Below are 27,758 nucleotides of genomic sequence, written 5' to 3' on the forward strand. Positions count from 1 at the left end.
ATTCCCAGGCATTTTTAAATTTAAGGCAGGGTCTCACTAAATTGCTAAATTGGTCTTGAACTTTGTGATCCTCCTCACTTGGCCTCCCAAATTGCTGGGATTATAGCTGTGCACCACTGCACTTGGCTAAGAAGCAGCAGCTTTTATCATCCTCTTTTGGGGGCAGGTACTAGGGATTGAACCCAGGGTTGCTTTACCACTGAGTTACATCCCCAGCCCTTTTTATTTTTTTGAGACAGGGTCTCACTAAGTTGCTGAGGCTGGTCTTGAACATGCAATCCTCCTGCCTCAGCCTCCCTAGCCACTGGGATGATAGACATGTACCACTACACCCAGCTTCACTTTTTTTCTCTTTGTGTCTTCTCTCTTGCTCTTCATCTTCCAAGTCTACTTTGAGATAGGCATGATAGGGTTTATTGTTCCTATCCTATATATAAGGCCAAACACAGTTAAGAAGATGGGAGATCCAGAGGACCAGTTTCTGAGGAAAGATAACTAAAGTGCACTAACAGCCCATCAGCAGCCCCACTGGAGTTTATGTGAACCATTCAGCACACACTTGTCACATACTGTAATATGTACCCAGATGGTGGGTTAGGTAGGAGTAGTTGAAATAGGAGTCACAAAAAGGGCAGAGTTCAATTTTGTGAAGCCATGAGTGCTCACCCTTGCTAGCCTAGGCTGAGGGCTGGGACAGTCTACCTTAGATTTCAATTTGATGAACTCTATGCCCTAAATTAGGATCTCAGGATTGGGCCCTATCTACCAAATTTTCAGCCTCCAGGCCTTTTCCTTAGGCTACTTCCTTTACCCTTAGTGTTGTTGAGACTTCTGGCAACTTAGAGAATCAAAAATCAGATTGTTTGCTCTGCTCTTGAAGGCTTTTCCTGCCCTGGGGCCTAGAAAGGACCTGTGTGTTTAAACTCAGGACACTCTAGGCCTAGGCACTCACCATACCTCCAGGGAATATCTTTAGGCACCACACGGCCAAATGGATCCAGGAGAGAAAATCCCTCTAGCTGGAAGAGCTGTTGCCTACTCACACCAGAAATCTCATAAAGGATTTCCAGAGACCCAGCCGATCTCCAATCACAAAGAGACATTGTAATCCTGAGAGCACTTTTATCTTGAAGAGAGTCCTTGGGGACGGAGTTGGAGAATCTTTACGTTCCACGCTGCAATTCTGTTCTTTCCATATCATTGTTTTAATACTTTCATCACTCAATCTCCCGAAAGAAAATTATTCTAGACCGAGAGGTGCCTCTGCACCTTGACCTTAAACCCAGGACACTAGGCTTCAGGCTCTCTTGTTTTATTAAGAAAACAAGGTTTGCTTTGGAACAGGGAATAGTTCTTCTGGGGAAGAACTAGCGGAGGTATGGACTTTGATTAGGTGCTGAGGGCGCCTTCACAGTGCGAGAAGACGGTATATGCTCACTTTTTCACCACCAACAGTCTGGCTCCTGCTAAAAACCCATGATGCAGTTTCTCCAAGCCTCGAGATCCCATCCCTGAACCCTAAGTATTTACGGTCTGCATCAGTCAGGCTCCTCCTGATAGTGGCTCCTGGGAGTCCCGAACAAAGAGGGAAGCTGAACCGGCCCCACCAAGCAAGTTAAGGTGGATTTATGGCGTCCTGCAATGGAGCCTCAATGGTGAACCCTTTCTGCGGTTAGCGGACACCTCCACTCCTCCGGGAAGAAGCATACAAAACTCAGACGAAATGAAGATCAACATGCCCAACCTCTTCCCAACTTCGGCTCGGCCCAATTTCTCCAGGATACCGTGCAACAAAGAAGTCCGAGGCTGCACCTGCCCTGGTCTTTGACCTCTGGTGTTTGAACTCAGGACCCCCACCACTCCCTCCCAAACTCAGATCCTGTGCGGTGAGAATCTGGTGGAAGAACCCCGGGTTGTGTCGCAATCAGACTCAGATGAGGCCTCTCTAGGACGTTGGGAATTTCACAAATCGTTAGCAGTCGGTCGACGCTCATTGGCCTAAGAACGAAAGAACCGGAAGATGCCCTTAAAAAACGTGGAGGCACCCTAGCTTCACTATGGTTGCCTCAGCATGTCATGAAATCTGGCATAGTATTTAGCTACTAACTCGCCTTCAAAAAGATGACGCTGTCGGGTCCACTAAGGTTCAACCCGGACTACGATATTTGCCCTCAACTATAATGGCGGTGCTGCCCAATTTGGCTTCTTGCCCCTAGGGATGATGGCCACCAGGCGGCTTCACTTAGTTTCTTACCACCCCGGAAGACGGGGACCGGCGATTGGGCGGTGCCCGGAGACTCCGAGAAGAAGGCCCCTGGCGGTTGGGCAGCGTTGGGTAAGGCTGGTTTTAAAGGAGTCGGAGGTGGGAGCAATCGAAGACCGGGGATCCGCGGGAGGCGGCGGTGAGCGGCGCGCGGGGGAGGGCAAGGAGCGGCTGCAGAGCGGGCAGGAGGGGGGGCGGGATAGGGAGCGTTTGAACCATCTGGTCCCGGGCTGGGTAGAACGCTGGGAGGGGATAAGGGCAGGGTAGGAGGTGTGGGTGGGATGGTGTCTGTGGGCGGAACCTCCGGGGTTGGAGCGAAGAGGGTATCTGCTTGACAGTAGATCCCCCGGGATCCAGACTGAGTTCTGTGATGCCAAAGCTCGGGCTGCCCCCGCCGGAGTGGAGCTTTGCAGAGCTAAAGCTCACAGGGGGAGGAGGAGCGCCGTGCGGCGTCTGATTGGAAGAACCGCGCTGTAGGATTCTTTCCGTAGAAATCCGGTCTTGGGGATCTGGTGGGAGGGAGGACCGTCAGTGTGTGGAGTATTGCTTTGGAATCCTCCGCTGCTCGCCGAGAAGGGAGTAGGATCACTGAAGCATGCAGCGGAAACGAAGCCTCCCAGGACCGGGATCCCAGTGGATCCCGGGGAATCTCAGGGCAGAATCTTCAGGGACAAAGGCCCTGGGAGACTAGGACCCTGGGAGACCTGGGGCCTCTGTAACCCAGAATCTCGCGGCAGGTGCCAGGCAGGGCAAGAGTGAACCGCTGATCAAGGAGGCGGCAGCGGGAGTACACCCGCCCCGGCCTGCCAGCCGGGGGCGCCCTTCAGCGCCCCAGGGCTCCAGTCTGGGTTACCGGGAGCTGCGGGAGGACCATGAAGGGCGGAGGCCCGAGGGAGGGGCTGGCCCTCACTCCCCGCTCCCCTGCTCCCCCCCTTACCCCAGGCCGCAGCCTGGCATCCCCCAGGGACCCCCCGGAGCCGCCGCTTCCCCCATGGACTTGCCTGGGGACTCCAGGTGAGAGCGCACCCCGCCCGCCTGTCTTGAGCCCGGGTGACGGGGGTCCTGGCGGCTGTACCGAGAAACTACAGAGCCAACGACAGTTTCAGGCGACCGTCCTCTGCTTCTTTTACCCTCCAGCTCATCTAGCCGGCTGTGCCGTCAGCCCCTAGCTCGATCATTATGGGAAGCCAGGAGCCCAAAACGGCCAAGGCTGCAGCCCGTGGGAGCCCCTTCGCCCCTGGAAAAGGCCTCTCGGAGGGTCCTTGCCGTGGTGCTGGAAGATGTTATGGCTGCCCACATGGTGAGCCCCCTGAACTGAAAGGCCCTCTTTTCCCCTCAAATCACTCCTCAATACCAAAGTCAGACTACAGTCCTTAAAAATATACAAACACTTCATTTTCATGTCTATGGCCCCAGCACCCTCCCTAATGCTACAGTTCTGCATAGTTCTCCCTTCAACCTAGAAGTGAGCAGGGTTTCCAGTGCTCACAGTTTCCTCACCTCCCAACCCCTGTGGCTGGAACCACATTCCTACTACTTTCAAATATGAGAAACCCTTCTGCTTTTTTTCCTTGGGGAAGCTTCTGGGGTCCTTGGCTCCATTGCACAAATGAGAAAAACTGATACCCAAAATAAGGTATTGACCCACCCTAGATCACTCTCTTTCATTTCTCCAAACAGCCTGTTGAGATTACCCACATTCCACACCTGCAGTTCAAGATCTCTAATTCTGGGCCCTTAATTCAGACCAGCTCCCCTCTTCTTTGGGGATTTGAGTGAATTCTAGCCATGATCTTTGTCACCGTGAGGCTAAGGGAACTGTTAGGCTAAGGGAGACACTGTTCAGTTCAACCTCTCTTGCTCTTGACACCTCTCTCTCTTCTAGGTCCCCCTGGTCCCTCAAGAGAAGAACTGTATTCCACAGCAACACAGCAATCTTCAAGATTCTGTCTGCAGCCAGTCACGTGCCTCACAACCCCAAAAGATCAAGTGGCCTTCACAGGCCAGGTGAGCATGGCAGGATGGGGAATCAGCTGGGGACACAGCTGAGCCCACTGAGTTTTTTGTTCCCTTTCCAGGCCTCCTGACCCCCTGCATTTGTGCCGAGAACCCTTGAGTCGAATCCATCGGCCCTCTTCTACCCTGAGGCAACGATCAAGGACAACCCCCATCCCAGAGGAGAGCCCTTCACCAAAGGTGGGCCAGGGCCCCCAACCTACCCTGGTGGTGATGCTAGAAGACATTGCTGGTCCCAGACTCCCAGCTGAGGTATAGAACTTGGGGAAGGATGATAGGGGTTTAGCTGGGGCTTTCCAGCAGGGTTATAAAAGAGAAATAAGATGACTGACTCTGGGGTAAATTTCTCTCAGGGCAAGAATCACAGCATTTTAGGTAGCATACAATACCTGAGCAAAAATTATATGAAAGTCTTAAGTGTGAACCCAAGCAGGTAGCTGGGGACTGAAAGAGCCAGGGCATAGGGAACTAAGGAAGCCAAAGGCAGCTTCCCTGCTTCTCCACATATATCCCTTGTTTATATCCAGGACTTCGTGGATGAGAACCCCACCTTCGCCATCCCATCACAAAGGTGAGAGGGGCTGGGGAAGGGATCATCCCGGTAGCCAGAGCTAGGGACATCAGGATTTATTTTTCAGTCTTCCTTGTAGCACCTTTAAGGGACAGGGGTGCCATGCACAAGCTTTTCCTAGAGACTGAGGCAGGAGAATTGCAAGTTCAAAGCCAGCCTCAGCAATTTAGCAAGGCCTTAAGCAACTTAGTGAGACCTTGTCTCAAAATAAAAAATAAAAATGGCTGGGGATGTGTCCCAGTGGTTAAGCACCCCTGAGTTTAATCCCTGGTACCAAAAAATAAAATAAATAAAAAGGATTGGGGATATATAGTTCAGTAACAGAGTGTCCCAGGTTTAATTCCCAGTATCCCCCCCCGCCAAAAAAAAAAAAACCACAAAAAACAAAGGACAGGGGAGGTGGTGGCTTAGGTGAGATTTAGACCTGGAAGCCTTCACCCGAAACCTTTACCTTGCCCCTTAACCTCAGAGTTGAGCCCATGGCAAAGATTCACCAGCTAATGCCTGCATCTGAGGACCTAGAACCTCCATTCCAGCCGTCCACCCTTACTGCAGACCCACCAGAGAGCCCACCACCAGGTAAGGATGAGGGTTGAGACTTGGAACTAAGATTTCTGGAAGTATCAGGTGCAGAGGTGGGGGGTGGGGTCCTCCCAGAGTGGAACATAGTGCATGAAAATGGAATTTAGAGGCTTTGAGGTTTAACTCCCAATTGTAGGACTTAATTTTTAGGAGTGGGTTTATTCCTCTGTGGATAAAGATTATTGTTTGAGACAAAGGCCAAGGCTACTAAGTTGGGGCTTAGACACCCACAGCTAAGGAATGCCTACCTGTGACCCTCTCCTTTCCTTAGCCCCAGATCCTGCTCTGGAGCCCCCATCGACCCCACCACCATCCAGTCTTTTACGCCCCCGCCTCAGTCCCTGGGGCTTGGCCCCCCTCTTCCGTTCCGTCCGCTCCAAGCTGGAGAGTTTCGCTGACATCTTCCTCACGCCCAACAAGACCCCGCGGGCCCCACCCCCATCATCTCCCATGAAGCTGGAGTTGAAGATTGCCATCTCAGAGGCTGAGCAGTCCCGGGCTGAGGGCATTACATCTGTTAGTCCCCGGCCCCCCATCCGCCAGTGGCGGGCTCAGGACCATAATACCCCAGCACCTCTCCCTAAGCTTTCTCTGGGCCGAAGCCACTCCTGCCCTGATCTGGGGCCCCCTGGCCCAGGTACCTGCACCTGGCCCCCTGTTCCACCCCAAACAAGCTGGTCCAGGCCCCGGCGGCACACTGTGGGTGGTGGGGAGATGGCCCGAGCCCCACCACCTCCTCGGCCCTGTCTCCGGAAAGAGGTCTTCCCTCTTGGAGGAATGGTTGCCTCCCCTTCTCTCACCACATCTTGCTCGTCCAGTGCATCCACCTCCTCCTTCTCCGAACCAGCAGAACCCAGGTAGTGCACTCAATAAACCCTTGAAGCCCTGGCCACAGTCTGGGTCCAGCTTCCTTAAGTATTCAGTGGGCAGGAGATGGGGATATTGCTGTGAATCTTGTTGGTTCCTGAGCCTTGACCTTCTCTGCAGATTGGGCTCAACCAAGGGGAAGGAACCAAGATCCTCAAAAGACCAGGTGCTTTCAGACCCTGAGACCAAGGTAGGATTACAGCTGAGAGGGAGGAGACAAATGGATTCCCAGCTGTCTGTACTTCATGGAAGCCACTCTTTAACTACCTACACCATTTTTGCAGACTATGGGAAAGGTTTCTGGATTCAGAATACGCAAGACACCAGTCCGTCCTCAAATAAACCTTACACCAATGGGGCTGCCTCGACCAGTCAGGTGAGAGATTCACTAGGCAGGGAGCTGCTTTGGTCCAGCAGATGGAGGCTTATGTCCCCTGAAGTATGGCTTTGTCTCCTCTCAGGGAGCACAGTCCCGCCTGGAGGAGACAGTTTGGCATGGACATGGTTTGTGCTTAGAACTTCCTGTCTGCCTCACACAGCACTCCTGGCCCTGGCATGATCCAGAAACTGAAATACAGACCAGGTCTTACCTAGCCCTTCTTCAGGCCCCACTGGCCCAAGGTTTCTCAGTGGCCTCTGCTCTTTGCTCCCAGGTTAAACAAGAAGGAGTTCAGCTTGGAAGAAATTTATACCAACAAGAATTATCAATCACCCACAACCAGGAGGTGAGGAACTTTGAAAGCTTGAGGGTGGTGGAGAAGGCCAGAACCAATGGCCTATTGGTAAATAGATCCTCTCCCTATCTGGTCCAGGACCTTTGAGACCATCTTTGAGGAACCCCGGGAGCGCAATGGGACTCTGATTCTCACCAGCTCAAGGAAGCTCCGGCGGGCTGTAGAATTTCGGGACAGCAGTCTTCCCCGATCCCGTCGGCCATCCTGTGGGGTCCGGGCAGCAGCTAGCAGGACCCTTACTCCCAACCTGGTACCCAGCCCAGATGTGGGAACCCTGCTGCAGCAGCGGCTGGAGGAGCTAGATGCCTTGTTCCTGGAGGAGGAGAAATAGATGGGGAGCAGCCCCATCAACCCTAGAAACTCTTGTTTGTCCATCCATTTGGAGGGAGGGGAACCTCTAAGGCACTTATATTTTTTTCTCTATATTTCTAGTAAAGTTTTCGATATGTTTCTGATTCTTTTGTGTCTCTGAGTTTGAGACTGATAGACTGATTGACAGTACTGACTGATATTTCTATGTTGGCTCCCCCAAAGGACTAGGCTTTTTTGGGGGGAAAGGGGCATCAGGAATTGAGCCCAGAGATGCTTAACCACTGAGCCACATCCCCAACTCTTTTTTATATTTTATTTAGAGACAGGGTCTCGCTGAGTTGCTTAGGGCCTCTGTAAATTGCTGAGGCTGGCTTTGAACTTGAAATCTTCCTGCCTCAGTCTCTCCAGGAGCTGGGATTACAGGGGTATACCACCACACCTGGTCCCCCCAAAAAAGACTAGGAAAACGGTCAGAGTGGCACTCATAATTTAGAGACTGCACGGAGCAGTGGCCAGAGGACAGATTCTGAAACAGGGATTCCCAGCTGTCTGTACTTCAGTTCTCCTCACCTTCTGTAAAATGGGGCGAATAATTACCAAATGAGTTAACATATGAGAAAGTGCACGGCACACAAGTGCAAAGTGTATTTTGTTAGCGCTCAGAGAGCACAGACCAGCATTCTTGAGCCGAACGGTAACTGGACAGAATCTCGATCCCGCAAATCTAACACTCGCAAAGCAAGCGGCATACTGGGACCACCCCATGCCGCTTGAGCGATCCCCCTAGAGACCTGACAGAGGTGGCATCACTATGCGCATGCGCTAAACGCCAAGCGGCAGAAAAGCAGACACGACGTAACTGGTTGTCGAACCGCACCTTCCTCAGCCGCGCGCCGCCCAGCGGCCAACTGCCCTCTAAACTCGGGCACGGCATCTCAACTCCTATCCTTGACGCCGTCAGAAAGCGTCCAATAAACGAAGAGCAGGAAGAGGCGGGGCCACCTATGGGACCGCCCCAAACACCTACTTCTAACCAGTCGAGTCACAAGACTCGAGGAAGGGCGGAGCTAACCTGACGTAACCCAATCCAAGATTTGAGGGCGGTTACATATTACCTATCCCCGGAATTTAACTCCGCCCTTCGCTTTGACGTATTCTTGCCAACCTATCAACTACTGAGCCCGTGGGGGGTGAGGGGAAGGGGGCGGGGAGTGGGAGGAGGCAGAGAGAGGAAGGAGGCGTAGGCTGAGGAGGAAGAGGGAGGAGGGGTAGGGAAGTCCTGGCGGAGAAGAGGCCCAAGACTCCAAAGGAGACAACGGGAGAGTGCGCTGGAGTTCCCTGGCTCCCCAGCGGCCGTTCCGGATTTCCTAAGGCACAAATCAGACAGAGACGGAGGAAAGGAGGAAGAGACTTTTATGTCGGCGGACAGAGAAGCTCTACCCGTCACCGGTGCCTCACATCCGGGACTTTGGAGGGCTGGCCCCGCGGCCCCGCCCCCCCCTCGCACCTTTCATGGCGACCGGAGGCGGAGGCTGGAGGAGCTGGGCCTGGAGGAGGCCCCTTTAAATCTCCTTAAAGGGGTGGCCACCGAACTCGGCAGACTCCAACGCCAGCCTTAAAGGGGAAACGTCGAACAGAAGCTGACAAATTGAGAATTGTGCTGTTGGAAGAATTGGGGCGAGTGGGATTTCCCACCTTTACCTCCTCCTACGCAAGAAGTCCTTTAAATTCAGCTTAAAGGGGAAGTGGCCGTTTGTGGAGGACTAGAAACAAACTCCTGATCCCTTAAAGGGAGGGCCGGCTGTGTGAAGGACCCTGGACTTCTTAAAGGGGTGGCCTCTTTTAGCCGGAGGACTTAAGACACTTTTAAAGGGGAGGTCTGCGTTTCGGGTCGAGCTTTCGGCCCCTTTTAAAGGGGCGGCCCTTCCTCTTCCTCGGGGAGACTTGCCTCGACCCCTGGCAGGGGGCGGCCACCGCAGTAGGCCAGCCGGACAGTGTTGGGTCGTCTTAAAGGGGCCAGGGGCTGGACAACTTAAGGCCTCACCTTAAAGGGACGGCCACTCGTTTCGCCTTCTCGGCCCAGTCGGCCCCACAGGGGGGGGGCCCTCGGGCTTGTCGCCCCGGGGGCGGCGCCGGCTCTCGGGGCCTTGGCCTTGGGGCAAGCTCGGGGCCAGCAGATCCTGCTTTAAAGGGGAAGCCGTGGCCCTCTCGTCCCTGTGCAGCCGCCAGCGCCGCGCCTGCGACCCCGGGCCTGCCGACAGGCCGCTTCAGGCCCCGCCGCCTCCGGATGCGGCGCTGAGGGCCGTCACCATGGAGACGGCCGCGGCCCCGGGCCCGGGCTGGGCAGCTGAGGGGGAGCGGCGACGGAGGCGCTGCTCGCGCCGAGACCGAGACCGAGAGCAGCGGCGCCGCCGAGGTCCAGGCGGCGACGCGCCCCGGGCCTTGTTAGCCGCCCCGCGCGGTTCTTCGTCCTCGTCGTCACCGCCGCCGCCCACCAGGCCCTGGTCGTCAGCTTCGTCTGGAGAACGGCCCGGAGGCCCGAGACGGCGGCGGCCCCGTCCTAGGCCTCGGCCCCCGCGACCCCGAGCTCGGAAGCGGCCCGCCGGCTCGGGAAGCCGCGGGGAGGAGGAAGAGGAGGAGGAGGAGGGGGGCGCAGACGACGGGGAAGCTGAGGAGGAGCCTGAGGAGGAAGAAGAAGAGGAGGAGGACTTGATCGATGGCTTCGCCATCGCTAGCTTCGCCAGCCTCGAGGCCTTGCAGGTGGGGCCTTTTGGGGTTGGGGACCTTTGGGGGTTTCAGAGGGCAGAGAGAAGGGTACAGTGCCTAGAGTGGGTGGGGTTGAGGGGGGAATGCTGGCACCCCAAACCAGAGCAACCGGCTCCTCTGGCCAGGCTCTGCCCCACCCTGGGTGGGAGGAGGTAGAGCTAGTCTCCAGGGACCAACCAGGTTACTGGGCCTGAGAGGCACTTTGGCGGCCTGGTCACCCCTAGAGAAGTGGGGAGGTTTTCTTTTTCCATCCACTTCAGTCCCACCTCCTCCTCCACAGAAGGATGCATCTCTTCAGCCCCCAGAGCGACTGGAACATCGGCTGAAGCATTCTGGGAAACGGAAGAGGGGGGGCTCCAGTGGGGCCACTGGAGAGCCAGGGGACAGCTCTGATCGGGAGCCTGGCCGGCCCCCTGGGGATCGGGCCCGCAAATGGCCCAATAAGCGGAGAAGGAAAGAGGTGAGGTGTCCCAGATCCCCATCCTTTAACACTCTTTGGGTAGAGTGTCTTTAACATTGATTGGTTTTTTGTCAGCAGTGCTTCCTAAACACTAACACTAACCTCAGACTCTAAGGGCAAAGAGGAAAGGGTACAGCAGATTTGAACCCCCAGCTTCCCCCTATCCAGGTCTGACCCAAGATTTGTCTGCAGTCAGACTCACCTCTTTTGGTTGGTTCTACATTGGTTTCAGATGCATTGATGATTTTAAGAGACATATCAAAGGAACTTATTTGAATCATAAATTACATGTGGACCCTTGAGGTGGTGGTAGGAAAGAAAAGTGTCGGCAATTAGATACCTAGAATTAAGCTTGAGAAAAGCTATACAAGGCCAGATCTGGAAGAGGTATGGAAGAGATGCTGCAGAAACCCACATGAGGAAACCACTCTTTCTGTCTGGGGGATGGGAGGAGGGTTGTGGTTAGGGAAAGCCCCCTAGGATGACTTAGTCAGGCCCTGAAGTAGTCAGAAGTTTGCTAAGAGGAGAAATGGAGAAAAGTTGTTTGGGGTCAACATGCATAAATGTAAGAACCTGGTGTATTTAGAAAATGACAGGAGAATGGGGATGGGCACTAGCCAGAGAAGCAGCTACAAAAAGAGGTTGAAAATAGATCATGAGAGACCTTGAATGCCTTGCCGGGAGTTGAGACTTTATCCAGTTGCCTGGCCAGTCAGTCTCCCTTACCTCTGGACTCTGGTCTTTCTCAGGCCTTCTCCCGTCACTCTCTGGAAGCTGGATACATAGTAAGTGCTATCTACCTGTCCTGGCTCCTCCCCACACCCCTTGGGCCTCATTTCTCTTCCCTATCCTGACAGCATTCTCTTTTCCTTCTCCCCAGTGTGATGCGGAAAGTGATCTGGATGAGAGGGTGAGTGGAGTTAGAACTTGCTGGGCGGGCAGAGTCCCCAGCTTGGAAGATGGACTGCAGCTTAAAGGCCTACATGCAGCAGACAGGCTCATCTTGAGTGGGGAACATGGGTTAGGTTGAGCCTGGATTGGTCTTTTGGGAGAAAAATGGGGGACTTGGGAGGGCAAGTGGCCAGCTAACCAGAGAAAGAAAGTCCATGTCTTGGTGAGCCATCCTTTCTAAACCTCTTGGAGCTACCACTGGTTCATGGACATTCAGAATGACTGGAACACAGTTGGTCTTTCCCACTGGCCATTAGTCACCTCTTACAATTTGAGTTTCATGGATGAGAGTCTGAGCCGAGATGTTTATCATGGCAGTAAGGACACTAAACCATTGTAAACAGTGTAGGAACTTATCTTTTAGAGGTATTTTGGTTTACGATTAGAGTTGATTTGCTTGACTTGTAGTAACATGTCCTGGCAGGTAGTACTGTACACAACTGTGTAACTACTCCTAAAAGTAGTAAAATTTGCATTTCCTGATGTATGCCTTGTTTTCCTTCAAAAGTTGACTGGACAGGGACTGTGGTGCAGGGAGTTGTTGTCCATTTTAAGGGGATGGCCACTATCCATTTCTAGCAAACTATTGCCACATGAGAATGGGGACAAGAAAAGTCTGGATTCTTAATGAGGAGTCTCCAGGTTTCAAAATCTTCGCAGTTAGTTAAAAGATTTTTGCTAATGGTGGTGGACCAAACAATCTATAAATCAGGTTGTCCTGGGGGCCAGCAGTTAGTGATATCTGACATTTTTGCTTTGATTTCCTGTTTTTCTGACACTTCAGTACTGCCTTGATTCAGTTCTCCTTGCCTAGCAAATTCTCAGGCTCAGCAATTTACTTCTTTCTCCAAGCTTAGGCCTCCTAGTACCCACAATAAGGAGGATCTCAGCTAAGCTAATGGAGTAAACTTGCTATTATCACCTGTTTCTGGCAGTCTCCAGAGGCTGTTGTTGTTTCCTAGGTGGAGGCCTGGACCACCTACAACTTAATTCTCTCCTTCTACTTCTTCCCTAGGTCTCCGATGATGACCTTGACCCATCCTTTACTGTCTCAACCAGCAAAGGTTGGTACAAGGGTGGGATGGAAGCAAGGGAGGGAGATCGGGTGAGCATGAGCCTCTACTGAGCATGTCTGCCATCCTGCCCTCACAGCCTCGGGCCCCCACGGCGCCTTCAATGGGAACTGTGAAGCAAAACTCTCCGTGGTCCCTAAAGTGTCGGGCCTGGAGCGGAGCCAGGAGCAGCCCCCAGGGCCCGACCCGCTGCTAGTGCCTTTCCCCCCAAAGGAACCACCGCCTCCACCAGCCCCTCGGCCTCCTGTCTCACCCCCAGCACCCTTGCCGGCCACCCCCAGTCTGCCACCCCCACCCCAACCCCAGCTGCAGCTTCGGGTCTCGCCCTTCGGCCTCCGCACTTCTCCCTATGGCAGCAGCCTGGACCTCAGCACTGGCAGGTGAGTGGTCCAAGGGTTTGCTGTGATCTTGGATGGGCGTGGATATTTTGGCGCCAACCCTTGGCACTCTGTAACTGGGACATGGGATGATACCTGTGGGTGTGACTTGAAAAAGGATTCTGAGGCTGAAAAGTTTGAGAGACATTCGGTGAAGTAAATTTTAAAGAGATTACTGCAGGACTTATATGAGCCCTTTATATATATATTTATGTGCAGGGTAATCCTGTTTGATCTGTTACCCAATTTTTTTTTTTTTTTTTTTTTTACTGGTGAGAATTTTTCATAAGGCATATCTGCTAGGAATAGTGTGTTCTTTGGAACATACTTTGGGAAATGCTGACATGATGATAAAGAGTGCTGGCTTTGGTGTCAGTCAGACCTGAATTGAAATTATTGCTCTGCCGCTTATTGGCTGTGTGATTTTTGACAAGTCATTTAACCCCTCTGAGCCTCAATTTCCTTTTTTTCTGGGAAATGAAATAATAATGGTACCTTCATCCTAAAGCTGTTGTGAGGATTGATTCTGAGTGAATGCAGTGTTTCCCAAAGTGTGTACACTCATAAGTGGGGATGTGGAATGATGACAGATCTTAACCTGAGTAAACTACGAAATAGTCATTTTAGCTGTTATGTGCTTTAGCAAAATACCTCAAATCCTTGATTTCACATGGTATTGCTTAGGGTGAGGTTAAAAAAGAAAGTTAAGCTATAGAAAGAAGTAAGTGGTGTAGTACAGATGGTTGCGTGGCTGTGGCAACACTTCGGGAAGGTGGTGTGAAATGTTTGGAGACTTGCATTAGCTTACGAAGCAGGTGCCAGCACTTGGCCTGCAGTAAGTGCTCACCAAAGGGTAAGAATTATTGACGTTCTTGTTATTGATGCTGTAACTGTTGTTGTCATCATCATTATCATTGTTGTTATTATTGAGAAAACTAAGGCTCAGAGAGGGGCAGTGACTTGCTCAAGGTCACCCAGGGTGTTCATGGCAAGATGGGCCTAGAATTCAGGTCTCCTGAATCCCAGGACAGGCCAACATGGTGCTGCTTCCACTATCTTAGGGTGGGAACCCAGGTGGCCTGTTGTAATTAAGCGTCAAAATGAGTGATCTGTTTTGTGGTGTAGTTGAGTCAGAAAAGGGAAAGTCATATGGCTGGATATGGCAGTGGCAGCTCTGTGGAAGAAGAGATGTAGAGAAGGAGAAGATGGGGTTGTCGGGAGTGGGAGGCACCTCAGTCTGAGGATGGGTTCCCTGGGGGAGTTCCTGGGGGCCAGGTTCTACCATCTTCCGTGTTGGAGAACCAGGGTCACGGTATCACCCAGGCTTCTGACCCCCTCCCGTCAGAGCTGGCACCTCCCAACCCCCTCACTCATCTCCCCACTTCTCTCCCCAGCTCTTCACGGCCGCCCCCCAAGGCCCCGGCCCCTCCCGTGGCTCAGCCTCCCCCCTCATCATCCTCTTCGTCCTCTTCCTCCTCATCTGCCTCCTCCTCGTCCGCGCAGCTCACCCACCGGCCCCCGACGCCCTCACTGCCCCTGCCTTTGTCCACCCACGGCTTCCCCCCCCATGGGCTGCGGGCCCCCCCACCACCCCACCACCCCTCCTTGTTCTCCCCTGGCCCCACCCTGCCCCCTCCCCCACCCCTGCTGCAGGTGCCAGGGCACCCTGGGGCCTCAGCCGCTAACGCCCTTTCTGGTGAGTTTGGGGTCCTGGCCGGGGGGTGGGGGGCCATGGCCCCAAGCTCGGGCCCAATTGGCTTTGGGGCATCTGGGCCTCAGCAGACAGCAGGGCTTGAGGAGGGACTGGCTCAAGGCCAGAGGGAAGGCCAGTCACTTGGGCCCAAGGAGGCTGACTTGGTGGCCACAGAAGTTAAAGCCTTCTACCCCTCCCCTCCCACAGAGCAGGACCTGATCGGCCAGGACCTGAACTCTCGCTACCTGAATGCCCAGGGTGGCCCTGAGGTGGTGGGGGCAGGGGGCTCGGCCCGGCCCCTGGCCTTCCAGTTCCACCAGCACAACCACCAGCACCAGCACACCCACCAGCACACCCACCAGCACTTCACCCCTTATCCCCCGGGCCTGCTGCCACCCCACGGCCCCCACATGGTGAGCTCCTCATTGGGCCAGTCGATGAAGCTCAGAGACCTGGCGGGAGGGTGCGGCTTCCAGGGGAAGGCCCTGGGTCCCTGGCTGGCAGCTTACTCTTCCCTTCTCTTCCCTAGTTTGAGAAATACCCAGGAAAGATGGAAGGCCTTTTCCGACATAATGTGAGTGTGTGTGTGTGTGTGTATGTGTGTGTGTGTGTGTGTGTGGTGTGGGCATGAAAGCATCACTACGTGTGGCCCTGACTGTTCAGGTCCAGTCTCCAGCCCCAAAAGCAAGAGTCTTGAACCTGGGAAAGCTTCCTGGAGGGTTTAGGGTGGAGGCCAGAGGACTGATGGGCAGACCAGACCTGGGCTGCACCTCCACTCCCTGCTTGGACTAGTCCCCTTCTCTCCACAGCCGTACACGGCCTTCCCTCCCGCAGTGCCCGGGCTACCTCCGGGCCTCCCGCCGGCTGTCTCCTTTGGCTCCCTGCAGGGGGCCTTCCAGCCCAAGGTGAGCTCCCAATCTAGACGCTGTTGCCACCTTCTGTCCTTTACAAACCTAGACTCCCTGGATCCACATACCTTTTTCCCACTTCCCAAAACCATGCCTAGACTCCTGCCCTCCCTTCTGGACCCAGGTTTTTGCACAGCCATGCTCCTTTGCTGTCCCATACCCCAGCTTGGTTCTAGACTTCTTGTATGCTTGGTGCCAGCTCTCCAGTCTGATCCCTCCACTCCCCTTTCCCAGAGCACGAACCCTGAGCTGCCACCACGACTGGGGCCAGTGCCGAGCGGGCTCCCCCAGAAGGGGACACAGGTGAGGGGGGCCAGGGCAGGTCCTGGGGGAGCTAGAACGTGTGTTGACGGGAGAGCAAGGTTGTCTTAAGAGTGAACCACTGGCTTTTTCTCCTTAATACATGATCGGGGTGTTCTTGGGTATCTAAGGAAAGAGGATTTATATAAACATCAGGAATTCCCAGACATGAGGAATAGGAATTTCTTGAGATTGTCCTAGGAATAAGATAATTACCAGGACACTATTTTGTTCTTTGGTTTTGTTTTTTGTGGTGCTTGGGGATCAAGCCCAGGGCTTCACCCATATATTGTACTGTTGAACTACACCCCAGCCCAAGGACAGTGGTTTTTGTAGGGGTTTTCAAATTTAAGTCATAGAACTTTTTAATTTTTTCCCAAATGACATCATACCAGGAAGCCCTGTCCATAAAACAGTTAAGATAAGCTTCCTCTTTGTGAAGTGGCTGGGGGAGCCAGAGCCGTCTCTTCCCCTTGGCATTTGTAGCAGGCTTAGACCCATGGCTCTGGGAACATTGTGAAAAGCATAGAATGTGTTTCTTAGAGGATAGACTAGTCCAGATGTTTATCAACTTCTTAAAGGGTGTCTTAATCTAAATAAATCTTAAACAGACCCCCATTACATAAAGCTGTTAATAGGATAGCTTATCTGGTTGAGAAATCTGTCCTCCTGCTCGGGCCACCCCCTACGTGGCCTAAAAGGGCACTTCCCTGGGGCCAGGTTCAGAACTTGGTGCTGGAGAAGAGATGCCTGGAGTGGGAGAGATGGGAAAGGAGTTTTGACAAAGGCTGGAAAGGTTAGAGGCATAGAGTCTCAGGGAAGTATCTGGGGGTGAGTGGGTACAATGGAGATGAGACACCCAGGTCAGTAAACAGGTCTGAATCGCCTCCAATCTCTCCTTTGCCATCCCCAGATCCCCGACCATTTCCGGCCACCTTTGAGGGTGAGTTTGGTGAAGACCTCAGGCTGCATGAGGCTGGGGGCTGGTGTGTCAGCGTGTTTGGCTGAGTGGGTGGGTCCTATTCGGGAAAGAGTGAGAAGCTTAAAACGTGGAGGCAGCCAGATATGAAATAGTAGAAAGTGAAGGTCTTCGAAGTTGCAGACCTGAGCTCAGATGTAACTGGCCATGGGACCTTGGGCAAGACAGTTTCTCTCTCTGAGCCTCAGTTTCCTAGGCTTTAAAATGAACCTAGTCATCCCTCAATTTTAGGGATGATGAGTGGGGATGTTGTGTGGCAAGGCTGGGCCCAGGACCAGGCTTGGAGTGGGTGATGAGTGAACATTCTTTCCTTCCCTTTGCCTTTGGTCATCCTGGGGCGGCAGAAACCAGGGAAGTGGTGTGCCATGCACGTACGCGTGGCTTACATGATCCTGAGACACCAGGAAAAGATGAAGGTACTGGGGCTGGAGGGCTGGGGAGTGGATTTGAGAGTCAGGGGTGGCCTGAGCTATGGGCATCTACCTTCAACAAAGTACAGCAGAATCTTGACCAGAAACATTCTCTCCTATCCTGTCACTACTGAGCAGTTAGCACCTGTGTTCTCTGGCTAAATACAAGGATGGTCAGAGAAGGTTCTGAGAGAGGCAGGGGCTAACACCCAAGTCCCCTCTTAGTGCCAGCCAGCCCTTGGAGGGGAGATAAGGGTGGGAGAGCAAGAAGCAGGGACTTAAGAGACACAGAAAAAAAGCACAAAGTGGCTCCTCACTCACTGCCCCTCTCCCGGTGTCCCATGCAGGGTGAATCCCACAAGCTTGACTTTCGGAACGACCTCCTGCCCTGCCTTCCGGGTCCCTATGGGGCCCTGCCCCCTGGGCAGGAGCTCTCCCACCCGGCCTCTCTCTTCACTGCGACTGGTGAGTCTGGCCAGCCCTCTCAGGGCCTGAAGTTTCCCATCTATAGCTGAGGCCCACTTTGCACCCACTTAGCCTCATCAGAGTCTCCCACCTCTCTGCCCAGGTGCCGTCCACGCTGCAGCCAACCCTTTCACGGCAGCTCCCGGGGCCCACGGACCCTTCCTGAGCCCCAGCACCCACATTGGTAAGAGCCAAGGGCATGTTGGGCAACCCAGGCCTTGTCTCCGACTTCCAAATGTTCTTGAGCTGGGGATGGAAATTAGACTCAAGGCAGCTAGAATGGGGTAGACCTGGTTCCATTTGCTTTGTGATCTTGGGCAAGTTTCTCTACTACCCGCTCTAAACTGTGATTTCCTTATCTGTGGAAGGGGTAGGAAAGGCCAGGGTGATTCTCAGTTTCTATCAGCTCAGACCCCTATCTCTAAAGTAGCCAGTGGTAGGTGGTAGCGTGCCACCTGGGAGAGGAGGGTGGAGGAGGGAGGCTGTGTAGGCCCAGAGGAGAGCATGACCCTGACTCCTAAGGAACTTGGAGGCTTTGGGGGAGAGATTACCTGGGTGTGGGGGAACAAGAAGGCTTTGAGCCTGTTGGCATAGAGGCATTCCTGGCTGGGGAAACTGTGAAGTTCCCATGGGAGGATAGGGTAGTTGTTCTGATGGCTGTGTGATACGCATGAAAATTAGGGTCAGGCTGGGAACGGCTCTGCATGTCAGGTGGGGAGAAGTCTGCAGGGGAATAGCTTGCTGCAGAGGTGAGATCTGCTAAGGTGGTGTAAGGGAAAGGGAGAAGAGTTTGACCTCTGGTGTCAGAGAGACCCCAGGTTGATGGTTTCACTCACAACTAGATGACCGTTGGCAAGTCATTTCACCTCTCTGAGCCTGTTTCATCTTAAAAGTGAGAATGATCCAAACTGCCTCATGGGGCTTGTTGTAAGGCTAAGTGACATGATGCATGTCAGAGTTCAGTGCCTTGCCTGGACCATGGAAATGCTCAGCACATGGTGGCTAAAACAAGCAACTTAAGGGCTCTGGCCAGTTTGCTGACCTGCCTCTTCCCTGCCAGTTTAAACACCTGCTCAGAGTTGGCTACCCCATGCTCTGACCATCCCCCTTTTCTCCCACAGATCCTTTTGGGCGTCCCACAAGCTTCGCCTCCTTGGCTGCCCTCTCCAACGGGGCCTTTGGAGGCCTGGGCAGCCCCACATTCAGTGAGTGCTGGGTAGGGTGGGTGGGGTGGGTGGGGCTGCATCACTGGGGTTGCATGCTCTGGCAGGGCCTGAGGGGATGCCTGCATGGGGCCTCCCCCTGCTGGCCCATGTCACTTTCTATCTACTTCACCTTCTGCCCAGACTCCGGCGCCGTCTTTGCCCAGAAAGAAAGCCCAGGGGCCCCACCAGCCTTCGCTTCCCCCCCAGACCCATGGGGCCGCCTACACCGCAGTCCTCTGGCCTTTCCTGCCTGGGTCCGGCCCCCTGAGGCCGCCCGGACACCAGGCTCAGACAAGGAGCGGCCTGTGGAGCGGAGGGAGCCCTCTATCACCAAGGAGGAGAAGGACAGGTCTGCCTCCCCAGCCCCACTGCCACTCTCCGCGCCCCCCCCCCCCCAGTCTCTTGGCCTCTGTGGATACCTTCATTCTCTTCCTCTGTGCCTGCCCCCCACCAGGGACCTCCCCTTCTCTCGGCCCCAGCTCCGCGTTTCTCCTGCTACTCCCAAGGCCCGGGCTGGTGAGGAAGGGGCCCGGCCAGCCAAGGAATCTGTGCGGGTAAAGGAAGAGCGGAAGGAAGAGGCTGCTGCCGCTGCAGCCGCTGCCGCCGCCGCTGCCGCTGCTGCTGCTGCCGCTGCAGCCACTGGGCCACAGGGCCTTCACCTGCTGTTCGAGAGGCCCCGGCCACCCCCTTTTCTGGGCCCCAGTCCACCAGAGCGCTGTGCGAGCTTCCTGGAGTCAACCTGGTTGGCAGGGCCCCCACGCCTTGCTAGGCCACCCCGCTTCTATGAGGCGGGTGAGGAGCTGACTGGACCAGGGGCGGTGGCTGCTGCCCGCCTCTATGGTCTAGAGCCTGCTCATCCCCTGCTATATAGCCGCTTGGCACCACCACCACCACCTGCTGCGGCTCCGGGAACCCCTCACCTTCTCAGCAAAACTCCACCAGGAGCCCTTTTGGGGGCACCACCTCCGCTCGTGCCCGCCCCCCGGCCCAGTTCCCCACCTAGAGCCCCTGGCCCAGCCCGGGCTGACAGGTGAGGGGAGGGGAGGGGCAGGGGCAAAGCTCTATCCCCCCACCCTTTCCTTTTGAAAAGGTCCTAGGGCTGAGGTTTTAAGCCAGGGCTGGAGGGCAAAGGTCGTGACCTCATGGCCATTTCTGAGGTCATGGACCTGGGAGCAGAATCCCCAACCCCCATGAGGTTAAGTATCATGGAGTGTGGGGTCACTGGGAGGGTAGAGGTCACAAGCCTCTAGAGCGAGGTATGTGTGTACATGAGTTTGGGGGTCATTTCAGAGGTCATGGCTCAGACCTCCTGAGGTGCACCATTGCCCCCTTTAAGGGCCTCTAGGCCCTTGACCTGCCTCCCCAAGGGCTCATAAGCCAGAGGCCAAAGTGCCCCCCCTCCCGTTCACCTACCACCCAAGTCCTCATGCCCTTCTAGGGCTGGGAGAGGAGGGGCCAAAGGAAAGGGGGTTCCATGTACATATTACCCCTTCCCGCATAGCCCCCAGACCTTTTGTACATTTTTACAGGGGTGCCCCTCCCAACAGTCCCCTTCCTGGTTAATTAAATCCTCAGACTGGTGCTGTGTTCCTAGCCTCTGGCCTCTCTGTGGGGGAAGGGGGATTTGTAGGGGAGAGCCGGGAGGGGACAGGCAGGAACCCAGGGCTTGTCCCTGGGAATGTGGGGTCTAGCAGGAGGTGGACCAACAGGGGAATGGACCTAGGGACCTAGGGACCTAGGCTGGAGGGAAGGATAAAATCCTTCCTGCTTGGCTGACAGCCCAGGTTCCCCCCAACTTGTTCCTGTTAACTCTGTGCCCCCAGCTCCAAAAGGCTCAACCTCTAAGCCCAGACTCCACCTCTTAATGGCTCAGTCCCTCTCTTTCCCAGTTTCCAAGTGCCCCCAGGACTCCTGGGCCCTGCTCCACAGAACCCTGTTCTCCAGAACCCTGCCCCAGGCTGGAGGGGGGGCAGAGAAGGTCACCATGTACCACACACCAAAGAAGGGGGTTGGCCCAGGGGTGGGCGACACAGGCAGCTTCTTCAGCAGCCTCATGGCAGCAGCCCCAGCCTTCCCAAAGCAGAGGCACCTCCAGGCTGGGGCCCGACCTAAGGCAGGGCTCACTTTAACAAAACCATAACGTTGACTTTTTCCCCAGGTGGGGCTTATTCTGTAACATGACTTGCGGATATTTATATAAAAATGAGTGTTACAATGAGGCCCCCTGGCTCCTCCTTCAGTCTGTATGGGTTGCTTGGTGGGGGTTGGACTTGTTCTTGCTGTAAGGGAGGGATGAGATCAATACTGGCCATCTCCTGACAGATATCCCCCCATCTGGGGGAGCTGTTCAGGTTCTGAATGGGTGGGTGAGTTGGACAATGAAGTTTTTGCATTACTTTTCTACAACTTAGGAATTCACTTAAGATTGAAATTATACAGAGACATTGAACAAAGGATCAAATTTCCTCTTCACCTGATGCCAGCCTTTCTCAAATCCACTCCTTCCCCATGGTAGCCACAGTTAATCATTTCTTGTCTGTTACTCAGGTTCCTGTGTACCTGCATATGTATTATGTGTACAGTAATGTTAGTGACTTAAGATCTATAATTTTTACAAAACTGTTGGTTTTTGGTAAGCAGTACACGGTCACTGTAAAGCAGTTCAAACACACATAGAGAAAGTTTCCTATCACCCCCACCTGTCAGAGATGACCACTGTTAATTATCAAGGTTAACATTCTAGGTATTTTTTTTAATTATATGCTTACAGTATTTTAGAAGATGGGACTGATCTATGAAACATACTATTGGGCAACTTCTATTTTGCATTTGGCATTAGTCTATTAAGTAGTTCTTAGCCCAGTTTAGTAGATACTTGTTATCTAGACTGGCTCTTCAAGCCCCTAGAATTAAATGGGTAGGCTTGTTCCAAGTATACCATTTCCTTAGTGAAGATGTATCCATTATTCTCTACCACCACCACCAAAATGACCCAAGATTTCCCCTACGGAATTCAGAAACAGGTGACCAGAAGGTGGGGTATGGCTTGTAAGCAGGTTTTTACATGGAAGTCTTTGTTTTCAGCTTCTGAAAAATCTGAAAATCTATTGACAGGGGAATGGATCTGCTTTTTCTTGGTGGTTCTTTGAGATGGAGTGTGATCTCTCCAGATTGCCACTGTCCACTCTTGTCTTGGAGCAGACCACCATCACTATCCAGGCTATCTCCTGACCCCATAGCCATTTGAGTGTGGAACTCTAAATGAAATCTTTTCTTCTCCTGTATGTCAAACCTCACCTAGGTATCGCCCCCACATGCCTTGGATATCTCAAACTGGGTCATATCCTACATTTGATGTCTCCCTACCCATTCTGTTTCTGTCTCTTGTCACCAGCACCCAAGTGAGAAATCTTCGTCTTCCCTCATATAAGCATCTAAACTGTCTTTTATTCTTTGTACCATTACTGACTCAGTCCATTGTGCCAGGCACTGAACTAGGGGCTAAAGATACAGAGGCAAACACATCAAATCCCAGCCTTCCTGGTGCTTACATTCTGCTATGTGAAAAGAGCAACAGACACTGCTAAAAGGCAAAGAATTAAGGACTAGAAAAGTAGCTCAGAGGTAAAATGCTTGCCTAGCCTGTGGGAAGTCCTAGATTCAATTCCTAGTAATGAAAAATAAAAAGTTGCTATAGGCTGCAGTTAGTAAATGCACTACTTTGTGTTGATCAAGCTCTATGTAGTAACTGTAATCTTCCGCACCCCCCGCCTCCTGGTACTAGAGATGGAAGCCAAAGGCAGTTTACCACAGAGCTACATCCCCAACCCTTTTTAAGTTTTGAGGCAGGGTATTGCTAAATTTCCCAGGTTGGCCTCCTACTTGCCATCTTCCTGCCTCAGCCTCCTGAGTCGCTGAGATTGCAGGCGTGTGCCACTAACTATGTAATGTTAAACAGTGTAACTACCAAATCTATGCTTTGTCTTTTAATTCATAAAATACAGTTTTCAAACCAACTTAATGGAGATATAATTCACATACCACACCATGTAATTCACCCAGTGTCTTCTAACTGGCTTCTTTAACTTGGCATCATGATTTCAAAGTTCATCTTCATTTTAGGTTGTCCCTTTTATTGCCAAATATTATTCTATTGTATAGATACACCATATTTTGTGTATTTTTCAATTTATGGACATTTGTGGGGATTTGGAGGTTTTGTGTTTGTTTTTGCTTTTTTTTTGTACTGAGGATTGAACTCAGGGGTGCTTTACTACTGAACTACTTTTTTTATATATTATTATTTTTAGACAGGGTCTCGCTAAGTTGCTAAGGCTTAAGTTAAATTGCAGAGGCTGGCCTCCAGCTTTCAATCCTCCTGCCTCACCCTCCCAAGTTCCTGGAATGCTGCTTGTGCCACTGCGGCTGACTATTGTTTCTATCTTATGAATATTATGAACAATGTTGTTATAAATATTTGTTTAAAATTTCTTAATAAGAACAAATGTTCAATTTTCTAGTATGCACCTAGGAGTGGAACTGCTAGGTCATATGCTAACTCAGTCTTTTAATATTTTGAGGACTGCGGGTGTAGCTCATTGGTAGAATACTTGCCTAGCATGCGTAAGGACTGGGGTTCAGTCCCTAGCACTGAAACAACAAAGAAAATACTTGGAGGGACTGTCAAACTGGTTTTGGAAATGGCTACACGATTTAACATTCCCATCATCAGTGTATGTGAGTTTAAGATAGAGTTTTAATCGTTTCTCCCAGCAGTGTATGGATTCTTTTAAGTTAATAAACTTCCAGTGCAGGTCGCAGAGTAGGTGCTCAAAGAACTGCTGTCATTCTGGGTGATGCCTTTCCTATCAGAGACTTTCAGAGGCAGGTTTTGAGAGTCTTAATGGAGAACACTGATCTACATGCAGTTTGTGTGGGAAGCACATCTTTCAAAATTGGCCTTGAGGTGGGCAGAATCCATCTCAGAGCACATAATGAGAACCAGGAGCTTGAGTGAGTGAAGAACTCAAGCTAAGAGGCTTTGACATCAGATGAGCCAGGGCTTAAGTTTGGCTTCCAGCACTTACTACCTCTATGGCCTAGATGCAGCCTGTTGCCATGGTAGGAAAACAAGGGAAATGATGATCCCTGCCCAGGGCCCAGTAATTGTTACATGGGATAATACATATAAAGGGTGCTTAGCACAGAATTTAGTTCACAGTGAATATTTGATACATGAGAGTATGTAGTTTGAGAGATTAGAGCTAGGCTGGGGTATAGCTCAGTGGCAGAACACTTGCTTAGCATGCAGGAGACCCTAGGTTCAATCCCTAGCACTGAGGAAAAAAACATTAGAAATAATTTCCCAATTTCAAATGAATTAGAGAGTCCAGAGAAGAGAGATTTATTTTTTTCTCTTTCCACATTTTTATTAGTGCATTATAGTTGTACATAATGATGGGATTTGTTGTTAAATACTTGTACATGCAAACAGTATAATGTAATTTGGCCAATATCATTCCCCAGAGACTTATTATTTTTTTTTAATTTTTTTAAGAGAGAGAGAGAATTTTTAATATTTATTTCTTAGTTTTCGGCGGACATAACATCTTTGTTTGTATGTGGTGCTGAGGATCGAACCCGGGCCGCACGCATGCTAGGCGAGCGCGCTACTGCTTGAGCCACATCCCCAGCCCAAGAGACTTATTATTTTTACACCACTTTTAGAACTACAGAAAAATTATCAAGATGGTACAGAGAGTTCCCCGCATACACTCTAGGTTCCTCTGTTAGTAAAGTCTCACATTATTATGGTATAATTGTTACAATTGATGAATCAGTGCAGTGTTATTATTAAAGACCTTTTTTTATTTAGGTTTCCTTAGTTTTCACTTGATGTCCTTTGTTACAAGATCCCACATTAAATTCAGTGTGTCTCCTTAGGCGTCTCTTGACTGTGACTCCCAGATTCTCCTTGTTTGTGTGTGTGTGTGTGTATACTAAATGTATACTAAATATATATATACATATATATATATATATATTTAGTAGTTGATGGACCTTTATTTTATTTATTTGTATGTGGTGCTGAGAATCGAACCCCGTGCCTCACGCATGCTAGGCATGCGCATTACCACTGAGCCACAACCTCAGCCCCTCTCCTTGTTTTTAATATTCTTTTTTTTTTTTTTTTTTTGTGTGTGTGTGTGTGTGTGGTGCTAAGGATTGAACCCAGGGCCTTATGCATGTGAAGCAAGCACTCTACCAACTGAGCTACATCCCCAGGCCGATAATCTTTTTTTAACATTATTTTTTTTAATTATACATGGATGCAATATCTTTATTGTGTTTATTTATTTTTATATGGTGCTGAAGATCGAACCCAGTGCCTCACATGTGCGAGGCAAGTGCTCTGCCACTGAGCCACAACCCCAGCCCTGTTTTTGATAATCTTGACAGATTTTATCCCAAGGCCTCTCACTGCCCAGCAAATATTCTACCACTGAGCTCTACCCACAGACCCCAACTGTACTTATTAATGCAGTAACATGGTGTTTCTATACATGTATACATTAGGTAGTATTTAAATCAGGTAAGCATATTTAGCTCCACAAACATTTACCATTTCTTTATGGTGAAAACTTCAAAATCATTCTAAATACGTTATTGTTATCCTTGATCACACAATAAAATGCCATTTTAATCACAACACATATCAAGATGATTTATCGCTATTGATGTTGACCTTGATCAACTGGCCCAGGTAGTTCTTGTCAGAGTCCCCCTCTTTTCTTGCTGTATTCTTTGGAATAAAGTCACTCGTTCTACTTCATTGAGGGCAGAGTATGGATCATTTAGAATACTTCATGGAAGATTTGTCTCTTCTCCCCCATTTATTTATTTATTCAGTTATTTAAGTGTTTATTTTGGTACTGGAGATTGAACTCAGGGGTTCTTAACCATTGAACCACATCCCAGCTCTTTCTTTAAATATTTTTAGTTGTAAATAGACACAAACCTTTATTTGGTTTATTTATTTTTATGTGGTGCTGAGGCTCAAACCCAGTGCCTCACATGTGTGATGCAAGCGCTCTACCACTGAGCCGCAATGCCAGCTCCCTTTTTAGTTTTTATTTTGAGACAGGATCTCACTAAGTTGCTGAGGTTGGCCTCAAACTTGCAATCTTCCTGCCTCAGCCTCCTGAGTCACTGGGATTAGAGGCATGCATCAACACACCCAGCTCTCAATCATTTATTTATATTACTATGGACTCATGGACATTTATTTTGCAATTGAGACTAAAATATGGTGCTATTTTATTATTCTCAAGTTCTAAATTATTTCACTTATTTATATATGTATATATATGTATGTGCATACTGGGAATTGAACCCAGCGACAGGTGACAGTTTACCACTGAGCTACATCCCCACTAAATTTATTTTTTATTTTGAGTCAGTGCCTTGCTAAGTTGCTGAGAACCTTGCTTATTTATTGAGGCTGGCCTCAAACTTGTGATCCTCTTGCCTCAGCCACCCTAGACAGTGAGATTGTAGGCCTATGCCACCAAACCCAGCTTTTACAGTTTTAAATTGGCTCCTGTGGCCAGACATAGTGGCACATGCCTGTAATCCCAGGAGGCCGAGGCAGGAGAATTGCAAGTTAGAGGCCAGCTTCACCAATTAAGCAAGGTCCCTAAGCAATTTAGGAAGACCATGTCTCAAATAAAAAATAAAAGGACTGGAGATGGAGCTCAATGGTAGAGGCACCTGGGTTCAATCTCCAGTACAAAAAAAAGGGGAGGGGAGCTCCTGTGCCTATGTCCCTTTGTGTGGTACAGCTGTCTCTCGAATATATATATATATATATATATATATATATATATATATATATGTATGTGTGTGTATATATATATATATATATATATGTATATAATAGTTATAGTCGAACACAATACCTTTATTTAATTTATTTTTTTATGTGGTGCTGAGAATCGAACCCAGTGCCTCCTCACACATGCTAGGCAAGTGCTGTACCACTGAGCCCCAGCCTGTAGCACCAATAGTTTTATTGTTTGTACTTTTGTATCTTTGGAAATTTGTCTTATGCATATACTTATATATATATTTTTTTAACTTAAAAATAACAGCTGGGGCTGGGGATGTGGCTCAAGCGGTAGCGCGCTCGCCTGGCATGCGTGCGGCTCAGGTTCGATCCTCAGCACCACATACAAACAAAGATGTTGTGTCCGCCGAAAACTAAAAAATAAATATTACAAAATTCTCTCTCTCTCTCTCTCTCTAAAAAATAAAAAGAGGTGGGAATGTAGCTCAGTGGAAAAGCACCCTGGGTTGAATCCCCAGTAACAAGAAAAAAACAACATTCATAGCCTATAAAAAGGTAAAGTTTCCTTCCTTTCCCTGATCACACCCCTCCTTTGTTAGTTTCCCCTTCCTACAGACACCTTATTGATTCGTTTGTTTCTCCAGGAATTCTTTGCTCTTTTAAACAAAAGTTTACATGTAGTACACACAGTTCCTGCATTCTGCATTTTTCAAGTAGCTATTTCTTGGGGATTGTTCCATGTTCCATTTCAGCACACAGAAATCTTCTTCCTTTTTAACCTCTGTATAGTGTGCCACTGCAAGACTATACAATAATATATGTAACCAGTGTCCGTCAATAGCATCTACATTCTTTCTGTTTTTTTCTAGAACAAGGAGTGCTGCAGTGAATACCTACATTGCACACTTGAGCAAATACATCTTCAGGATAGATTTCTAGAAGAAATTGCAAAGCCAAATAGTATATGCTTTCAGAATTTA

At 50.8% G+C, this 27,758-nt stretch overlaps 2 protein-coding genes across 3 annotated transcripts; both read left to right on the forward strand.

Moving 5' to 3' along the window:
• The first annotated feature begins 2,317 nt into the window (after positions 1-2,317).
• Prr14 (proline rich 14) lies at positions 2,318-7,488 on the forward strand. Its single transcript, XM_034636368.2, is given in 13 exon segments — positions 2,318-2,335; positions 3,206-3,277; positions 3,401-3,563; positions 4,149-4,270; positions 4,342-4,531; positions 4,807-4,850; positions 5,320-5,429; positions 5,704-6,289; positions 6,420-6,489; positions 6,584-6,675; positions 6,953-7,024; positions 7,112-7,356; positions 7,359-7,488. Coding segments are annotated over 12 exon segments (1,749 nt in total). The 5' UTR covers positions 2,318-2,335; positions 3,206-3,254; the 3' UTR covers positions 7,391-7,488.
• Positions 7,489-8,579: 1,091 nt separating this feature from the next.
• Fbrs (fibrosin) lies at positions 8,580-21,151 on the forward strand. 2 transcript variants are annotated; one of them, XM_027948771.2, is made up of 18 exons: positions 8,580-10,105; positions 10,392-10,571; positions 11,321-11,356; positions 11,452-11,481; positions 12,538-12,586; positions 12,675-12,975; positions 14,367-14,668; positions 14,873-15,078; positions 15,195-15,239; positions 15,475-15,570; positions 15,808-15,876; positions 16,787-16,816; positions 17,197-17,268; positions 17,610-17,727; positions 17,831-17,911; positions 18,849-18,932; positions 19,074-19,281; positions 19,387-21,151. In XM_027948771.2, exons 1-18 carry the CDS (start codon positions 9,656-9,658, stop codon positions 19,964-19,966), a joined length of 2,937 nt encoding a protein of 978 aa, XP_027804572.1. In that variant the 5' UTR covers positions 8,580-9,655; the 3' UTR covers positions 19,967-21,151. The 2 variants fall into 2 exon arrangements, with proteins under 2 accessions (XP_027804572.1, XP_027804573.1); XM_027948772.2 differs by lacking the exon at positions 15,195-15,239.
• Positions 21,152-27,758: the final 6,607 nt, after the last annotated feature.

Source organism: Marmota flaviventris, chromosome 19, assembly GCF_047511675.1.
Source record: "Marmota flaviventris isolate mMarFla1 chromosome 19, mMarFla1.hap1, whole genome shotgun sequence".
Classification (NCBI taxonomy): Eukaryota; Metazoa; Chordata; class Mammalia; order Rodentia; family Sciuridae; genus Marmota; species Marmota flaviventris.